The sequence below is a fragment of the Rhincodon typus genome, unplaced genomic scaffold (assembly GCF_021869965.1).
Source record: "Rhincodon typus isolate 14 unplaced genomic scaffold, sRhiTyp1.1 hic_rhity00007148, whole genome shotgun sequence".
Classification (NCBI taxonomy): domain Eukaryota; kingdom Metazoa; phylum Chordata; class Chondrichthyes; order Orectolobiformes; family Rhincodontidae; genus Rhincodon; species Rhincodon typus.
In genome coordinates this window covers 1-9,480 of record NW_025972786.1, presented here as the reverse complement: position 1 = coordinate 9,480, position 9,480 = coordinate 1, and the positions used below count along the sequence as shown (strand labels likewise).

The 9,480-nt window shown below is 38.6% G+C and overlaps 1 protein-coding gene across 1 annotated transcript; it reads left to right on the top strand.

The window, feature by feature from the left end:
• Positions 1–408: 408 nt before the first annotated feature.
• Positions 409–6,486, top strand: LOC125482209 (protein ITPRID2-like; the record flags this gene model as incomplete). Its single annotated transcript, XM_048594227.1, has 3 exons — positions 409–617; positions 2,157–2,926; positions 6,402–6,486. Coding segments are annotated over 3 exons (1,064 nt in total), but the record flags the coding sequence as incomplete, so codon positions are not given.
• Positions 6,487–9,480: the final 2,994 nt, after the last annotated feature.

The window sequence follows — 9,480 nt, the reverse complement described above, 5'->3', positions numbered from 1 at the left end:
CAGCATCAGAGGAGCAGGAAAGCTGACGTTTTGGGTCAGGACCCTTTATCACTTCTGAAGAAGGGTCCCGACCCGAAACGTCAGCTTTCCTGCTCCTCTGATGCTGCCTGGCCTGCTGTGTTCCTCCAGCTCCACACTGTGTTATATCTTAGGAGAATTCTAAGCCACGGTGGATGTCTAGTGTGGAGTGCAAAGGAGTTCAGTGGTAAGGCAAGCATTTATTACTCAAATCTAGCTCGGAAGGCCTTTTGAGGTTGTACAAAAGTGTAACTATTAAAGTCACAATTGTCCAGATGTTTATTTTCCTGATTCATTTGAAAATTTTTTAAAACTATTTTTAGTTGCTGCACTCCTTTTAAATGTTGGTGTTGAAATATCTTTGTGTTTCTTTTTCTTTTCTGCTTTCAGTGTTTCAGAATTATTGGACCTTTATGAGGAAGATCCTGAGGATGTTCTCTATAATCTTGGATTTGGAACAGATGAACCTGACCTTGCATCTAAAATTCCATGTCGATTTTTTAATGCTGCATCATTTGCAAGAGGAATTGATTTTAAGCTATTTTTAGATGCTCAAATGCAACGTGTGGAATTGGACAATCCAAATTTTGCTCTTACAAGTAGGTTTCCCTTTTAAAAAATCGGATGTATCATTATTCTGTTTTTAACATTGTGCAACATAACCTAACTGAATAATTGTCATTTATTCACACATTTATTTTCTGAAGAAATAATCATGCTTCCCATTTATTTTCAAAAAAGGAAAAGCAATCTATATTTTAACACAAGTGAATCTCAATCCTGATGACTGTAAGTATTGTAAGTGGCATCCTGCTTACATATTCTTGACCCTGTTTCCACAGAGAAAAATAACCAGAGTGCAAATTGGTTCCTAATTTGATACCAAATTGGCAGTTCCAGGTCACGAAGGAATCACTTTATGTGGAAGTTCTTTCCTGTCCTAAAACAAACTATAAAGAGATGCAAGAATCTAGCAGATAGGAAGAGATTTTAAGCAATGCACTTTTATGATGTGGTTCTTTCAGAATGCAAGTAACATTTACCAGTTTCAAACTCATTGGAAATAACTTGAAAGTACAATTATTCTTCTCCCATTGTAGGTGTCAGGTGTTTTGACCTCTCTTGGGCCAATTGAGGCTGAGAAATGACTAACTAATGACAACAAAGAATCCTCCAACCATCACTGTTACCACATCACACTTCACTGAAACCATCCCCCTTGTTGTAAAACTCTGACAATTCCACATCCTACCATGGCCAATCTGCTATTTAATTGAAAATGTCATTTAAATCTGAATGATTCTGGCCAATTTTATGTTCCTTTTCACTTATTGGTTTAATTTCCATGAGATCTTCTGTATATTTATTAAATAACAAATATTTTGGTCATTTTTTATGTTCAAATGTTCACTGTGATCTGAAATGTCTTACAATTATAGCTTAATACATACACATGCCAGATTTTAAACCTTTCAGACTTAGTTTCAACTGCCTCCAGGGCCTGACCAGTTCCGATTCCTGTAATCTCCTTCAGTCCTATAACTTTCTGATTTGCACTCTAATTCTGGCCTCTTGTGTATTCTAGCTTTGAACACTACATCATTGACTGCCTTGCCTTAAGGCACCTAAGCTGTAAGATGTGTGTTTTTGTTACTGGTCACTGGCCCTAATATCTCCTCCCCTATCAAGCGCTGAATCTATTGATGCTTGTATGAAGGACATTGTGAATATTTGATATTTTAGGATGCTGTCTGAATACAAATAGCCGTTGCTTGACTAGTATTACTTTATAAATTTTTTTTTAAAGAATTTAGGTGGAGAATTAGACTTATTCCGTTGGAATGGTAGTACATCTCTTGAGATAACGTTACATGATTTCAAGCAGTAGTCATCACTATTCACCATTAATGGTCACCATGACTGCTCTTACTTGGGCGTTGTACAGTCGTAGTAGATATAAAAATTATAGAAAGTGCTGTCTGTCTTGTGCGTCTATCGTTTCAGATCGCAGAGAGAAATTTTGAGTCAGACTGTTATAAATTTTATTGTTATTAAATCCTTCAGTGTATTGTTGTCATATTCTAGGCTCTATCATGTATATTATTCTTTGTATGATAAATTCTTCCCTTCAATTACAGGCCGGTTCCGCCAGATTAAAGTTCTCACCACAGTGGCTAATGTATTCTCCTCACTGTATTCTCAAGTTTCTGGTGCCCCTGTGAAAAGGATCGGTAGTTCAACCGAAGACCCAGCTGCAGGTGAAGCTCCTGCAAATGGAAACATTGCAGCTGGTAGATTAAAGAAAACCATGTCAAAACTCCATTTACTTGGGCCACAGCAGGTAAAAGTATCAGAAACAAGCAATCAAGCAGAGTCAGCAGATACGGAAAATTCTCAAGCATCACAGTCTCCTGGCACCAACGAAAGTATGACTGACAATGAGAAGAAAGAGGAGGTAAAACAAAAGAAAGAAGCAAGGCTGCAGAAATGGCGTAAATTGACTGACTCTTCACTGAAGCCTGTAGCTGAAGAAGTGATTGGTGGAAGTGATTCTCCTTTAAGTCCCTTAGAATCTATCCCTCAGGGGACTATGTGCGACATAACAGCTGGCCAGACATCCGTGCTGAATGGTTCTGTGTCCACTCGGAAAGGATCAGGGAATCGTCTGAAAGAGGATAGTAGAATCTCAGATTCTGTTCTAACTGAAGACCTCCACAGTACCTCCACAGACACAGAACATGAAGCCAGCAGTGACCTGACATCTGTCCACTCCCAGGAAAGTTCAGAGATTGTGAGCATGGGGTCAGTGTGTTCAACTCGTGATAAAGGGCCTGCAGCAACTATTCAGCATCCGTTTGTGAAAACTCTGATGGAAGAGCAGAAGGAATTCTCATTTGATTTAGAAGAGGCAAGTTGTCACTTCGGTTTGGCATTAACCTTTGAAAGGATTTGCTCAACATGTTGTTATGTACAAAATTAACCAATTAACTAATGTCCTCGAGGGAAGGAAATCTGGCCCAGTCTACGTATGACTTCTGACCCACCTAAACTACCCACCTTCCTTGCCACTCTCTGCCAAAACTAACTACCTACCCTCTCCCTCACCCTACTACCCCTGACCCTACCCAATCATGCGACATCTCTGTTATCAACAAGATGTAATTTTTACCCTGCAGCACCCCCCGCTTCCCCTCACTCTAGCTCCCTGACTTGACCACCTGTACCCAGGCTCCCCTCAACCCACCTGCCACCTCAACCAATCCCATCATTTCTCATAAAAACCAAAAGAACTGCGGATGCTGTAAATCAGGAACAAAAACAAAGTTGCTGGAAAAGCAAGTTCTGAGGAAAGGTCACCGGACCCGAAACGTTAACTCTGTTTTCTCCTCCACAGATGCTGCCAGACCTGCTGAGCTTTTCCAGCAACTTTGTTTTTGTTCCATCATTTCTCATACTCTGCCATTCAGGCTGGATAGGTAAACTTATCACACAGCAGCTAGAGTCAGAGTCCTCGAAGTCTATAGCATAGAAAAAGGCCCTTTAGCCCATCAAGTCTGCACCAGTCATAAACAAGCACCTAACTATTCTAATCCTGGCTTCATAGCCTTGTATTCCTTGACATTTGCAAGTGCACATCTAAATATCTTTTAAATGTAATGAAGGTTTCTGCAGGACATTGCACATTTGGAAACATTTTAATTTTAGACACTTAAAAAGGCCTTACAGCATAAAAGTTAGGGATAGGTGATTTCCACCACAATGATAGCATCCTGCTGATTGGATCATATAGTGAGCTATATAGTATGCAGGGTTGATAGAGGGACGTGCAGCCTAATAGTTCAATATTTGATCGAACCCGATCTGACAATGGATGTCTGACCCAGGTCTGTGCCAGATTCTCTGAATCTGAGCCACATGGATTCTGTCAGGAGTCAAGATGAAGGACATTCTGTGTGGATCAATCGGAGTGACAAAAATTTAGGATCTTGCAGGAGAGATGAGACAGCAAAGGTAGACATGAGATATGATGAAGCTGTTCCAGACCATGGGAGTGTTGGCGTGAAAAAGAGCCAGATTTTTATGCCGCTTGGGAAGAATTTATCTTCCAAGGGCAGAACTGAGGAAGAGGCAGATGAAGGCACATATTCTGGGTGCTTTTAACCTTCGGCAGGTTTGGAGTGGTCACTGTTATCTTAGGTTTAGACCTTCTCGGCCTATAGAGACACCTTGCAGTGGAAAAAGAATATTATAAGATAAGTTTATCAGGAAACCACAGTTACCTGCATGTCTGTAATGTGCCCAAATCTCACTCACCATCTCCATGTCTTTTACTTCATAAGGTATTAGGACATTGAAGGATATTACTCCTCTTGTGGTCTCGCTGGCGTTGAAGAAGATATAGTAGATGAATAGGGAGAGTGGTGGGGGTTAATTTATGAAAGCTGTCTGGGGGAATGGAACCTGTGAATCTCAAAGATAGAAGACCTTGCTGCAATCTTGCTGACAGCTCTTCCTGCTGTAGAGACTGGTTGCTTGCTTTTATAGCCTGCACAAACCTGGAATTGAATCAGCTGATGGTGTCAGAGGACATGTCCTGTCCTGCTCTACAGTATGATTACATGCTGCATGTACTTACAGTTTGCATGCAATAGCACTCCCAACATGTGAACATGAGGTAGTGTCTGCTTTGGTCCTGATGTTGACAGCTGTGCTCTTAAATTCCATCCACAGAGTGAAAATTTATGCTAAAACTTCTCTAAACATTGCATCAGCCTCGACTGAAGTATTGTATGTAGCACTTGACACATTACTTTCAGAAGAATGTGAACACTTTGGAGTGGGTGCGGAAAAGATCTATGACAATGGTCCTCAGCATGAGGGATTTCATTTACATGGATAAATTGGAGGAGCTCCTGCTGCTCCCTTGGAGAAGAGAGGGTTGCAGAAAAATTTGTACAGGTCTCCAAAATCATTTGGTGTCTCAACAGTAGATAGAGAGAAACCGTTTCCAATGGTAGCACATAGAGGATGTGGATCTAAGGTAAATGGCAAAAGAACCAACACTGACTTCATTTAAAAAAAAATTATATACAATGAGTAGTTAGGATCAGGGATACACTGCTGAGTGTGTGTTGGAGGCAGATTCAATCATGAGTTTCAAATGGACTTGGACAGGACTAAAGGGAAAAGGCCGATTTTCTTTTTTTTTTCTCCTCGTAGGGAGCCAGCAAGGACACAGTTGGGTGAATCATCCGATCTCTGTGATAACTATTCTATTGGTACTGTTACAGACCAAAGACACACAGATCAGTGAGGGTGAAACTCGGTAGGGTGTTTTTGATGTCTTGGTTTTCTCAACTCCTGCTGGAGGCACAGTCTAACATTTATTGACTAACCAGCTCAGTCAGTCAAGGTGCTGGAAAATAATTAGCCTGTAATTCATTCCAATTAATTCCACTTAATGTTGCAATGAAGCCACTCTTGGTGATGCACATTGAAGTTCTACCCAATATTCATACTGCACCCTTGTTGCTTTTTTTCAAATACTGTTCAATGTGCAGGGGTACTAATTCAGCAGCACAGGGAATACTGTAGTTTTTGCTGCTCATATTGGTCTTGATACTATTCAATTTCATAGGTTCAGAGTCAATATTAAGTGTACATAAAGCTGTAAATACTGATTCTGAGAGTATGATTGCCAGGCTGTTGCTTAATGAGCCTGTAGGACAGATTTCCTACTTTTGCATGTCCACAGATCTTAGGGAAGAGAACTTTGCATGATTGAATAGGCAGAGTGTGTTTAGACAGGTAGTTGGGTAATTCAACCAGTTTTCTTACTCTGTTTTTCACAGCAGTTTCTTGTAACTCATTTGCTTGTTAGGCTATTTTAGGGAACAGTTTAGATTCAGCTACATTGCTGCAGGTCTACGGTCCCATATAGACTGGACCCAGTAAAGATATTGGTGAAGCAGATAGGCTTTCACAAAAGTCTCCTGGCTTTATGATCACCAGGAGTGATGCAACATTTCTTTTTCCCCCAGATTAACTAGCTAGATTTAAATTGCTAACTGCTATATTGGAATTTGTACGAGTTTCCAGATCACCAATTCAGTAAAAGTAACAACTTGGTTACTATAGCTGCTTTGTAATTTGGAATAGTAAAGGTACTTTAGAAATATCAATTTTTAGATACTTTTGTTTAGAATTCATGACTTGTAAACAGTTACCTATTTAGGACAACGTGCAAACATGATGAAGGATTCAACAAGCAACAGTAAATGAGACGTCCTCTTAAGATAAGGTGGTGTTTTTTGCTTTGCTTCAAAATGATTTCTCACTTTATATGTATATGGTGGCAGTTAGCTTATAATTTTATTGAACAGGTTCAAAGCAATGAAGGTGAAGGGACAAATATTCCAGCAACTAGAAGTCATGCTCTACACGACAGAGTTTCAGCAGCCAGTAAAAGTAAGTAACACTTGAAAGATTTAAGAGCATTGTAATTTTCTAGATTTAATTTTAAACATTACATTTGTTTTGACTGTGACATGCAAATATTAAGAGTACATCCAATTCCGTGGTACAAGGATCATTGTAACAACAAAGTGGTTTGATTTAAGATACCAAAGTAAATTTACGCTGTTTTAACTTAATTGAAATATTTTTTGCAATTTCCAACTTGTGCAATATTTTGGATTTGTGTTTATCTGCTTCTGCATTCGAGAAACATTGGGATTCGCATGGGCTTATACTTCCACTACTGCATTTGATATTTAGAGAAACTTTATCTCATTTAATCATTTATCATTAAAATATGACCATTACATAATAGATTACTAGCTTACTCAATATCTCTTGGCTCTTTAAATCTAGAAAGTGGGCAAGTGTTTTTTTCCTGAATTCAGCATCTAGTAACAAACCAAATGCAGAGAATATGATGTGTTTTAGTTGTGTTCTGTCAACTTTGTGTCTTATCGAGGAAAGGTATTTTGGCAAATTTCTGTTTTCCTTCCATTATTCCTGAACATGGTAGTCATCGAGCAGTTAGTCTGAATTGACCCAATTGTAATGTGTTGAATAAACCTCCTTATTTACATGCACAGTACTTGTCCTCCCCTGAAATTAATAACGTTGTTATTTTGCTTACATGGTATCAGGTTGTGCAGAATTATCTCGTGAGTTGAACTATGCTATGCAGCTTCTTTTTCAACGTAGACAGTTATGGCTTTTAACGGTACTTTCTAATGTGCTGTAATTGAGTTGGTTTTGATTCAATGGAAACAGAAAAAAAAAGCAGGTTTGTGCTGAGTTATATAGCTACTGATTCAGATAAAAATTGCAATTTATTAAATATCTGCAGTGAATGTGAAGCACCTTTCCTGGTATTTGGATATCAGTACTGACTGATTTCGTTCGTGTAAATGAGCATTGACACTCGAGTGAGAAGTTGCGTGCATTAAGGTTGTAAATTGAACAGATTTAGTGGAAATGTTTGCCCCAGAATAGTTTGAAGTACTTGAAAGAAAATCACCAAGTTATTTAGTTTATATGAAAGGATTCTTTAACTTTTCTCCAACTAAGAAATGGGCTGAATTAATGCTGAGAAAATAGGAGTAACAAATTTGCTTTAGAAAATCAGAAAATTTGCCTGATTTCTGAAGACTTCGACTGCACCAAAATAAGGTTTAACTCAGCCACTAATCTGTTAGGGATTTGACTTGTGACCACTGCAATGCTTTGAAAATCCATACAAAAGGAAACCATTCTTCTGTCATTCTGTTTTGTATTGATACACAGTTGTTGAGATTACTCAATACCTCCATAATAAAAACCAATTCCTGCAGATGCTGAGGATCTACTTCTTCATCTCTAGATTAATTTACTATTTAGATCAATACCTCACTAACTTTTGTACCTTTTATATTTTTGTCTCATCAGTGGGGATGTTATGATAGATTTACACCATTTTGTGATTGGTACCACAGGAATTATGTATTTGCAGTCGGTTTGTGACGCCAGCTATATAGACGGCATACGTATAATATACATATTCTGATCCTGATCCTTGCTATGTACCTTTTTATCCTTTTATATTTGGGTCACCACTGTGCCTGTGCTAACTCTAGTAAAAAAAATCTACTCAATTCGACCCACTGTCCTGCCATATAATCCTGTAATCTTTTCACTTTCAAGAAAGCATCCAGCCCCTTTAGCAGGTTATAATTCCATCTGTCTATAGCACATTTATACATTTTTTAAATGTTGTATTCTAGCAATAAAATCAAATGGCCTTAACTGCATTGCCATACTATTTGTTTCACCATTTCTCAGCAACCACCTGGTAACTTCTAAATTTTCTTGTAATGTATGACTGATTTATTTGAACGAATGAGCCCTTTAAATGTTTTTGTTTGGCTATATGTGTGCAGTACCTTTTAAATGACTGACTTTTCTGCAGGTTGTTCAGGAACTTCCACATTAATGCATAGCTTGGAAGGAACTTTGAAGAAACTTTAACAGCATTAATAATCACTGATGGTACCCACTGGCATTCAACAGTAATCTGAAGCTTAACTATTGGGAAACTGAAACCAAATGTTCTGTCAATGTTTGTTGCTGCAGGTGCATGTGGATATCTGTGAGGGCAACCAGGCACCTGCGACTGGTGTGAACAATGCAAGCAATTTACTAAATGCCTGTAAATAACCAAATTGAAGGATTGTAAAACTAACAATATATGGAGTGGGAAGAAGTGCAAATCAGTTTTGGTAAATTCAATACCAAGTCGGATACAGAAAGGGAAAGGAAGAGAGAGGACTAAAAATCAGAAAGGAATAGTTAAGATATTTTTTTCTTATTTTCAGATGCCTCTATCCCTTTTCTTACTTCTAAATCTTCTCCAGCTTCTCAAGCCTCCAAGACATGTGTCCAATTCTGGCCTATTGAATATCCCCATTTTTAATTCTTCCACCATTGGTGGCTATGCCTTCAGCTCCAGCCTTTGAAGTTTCCTCCCTGAGCCCATCTATCTCACTTTCCTCTTTAAGAGGTTCTTTAACACTGATCCCTTTGGCCAAACTTTTGGGGATCTGACCTAATGTCACTTTACATGGCTCAATATCAAATTTTGCTTTATAATGCTCCAGTGAAGTGCCTTGCAGTGTTATATTACATTTATAGGTGTTTGTAGCTCAACGTCGTTGTTGTTAATAAGATACTTGGGCTGAAAGGGACAAGACTTCATTTTCTCTGGTGAGTTTAGCCACAGAAGTACAACAATGTCATAGCACCCAATGGACTTCAATGTTGCACTATGCAGCAAGATGTTATTTTTTGTGAAGCTGATAGGAACAGCACTTCTGACAAACAATTTTGGATTTAAACAAAAACAAAGTTGCTGGAAAAGCTCAGCAGGTCTGGCAGCATCTGTGGAAGAGAAAACAGAGTTAACGTTTCGGGTCC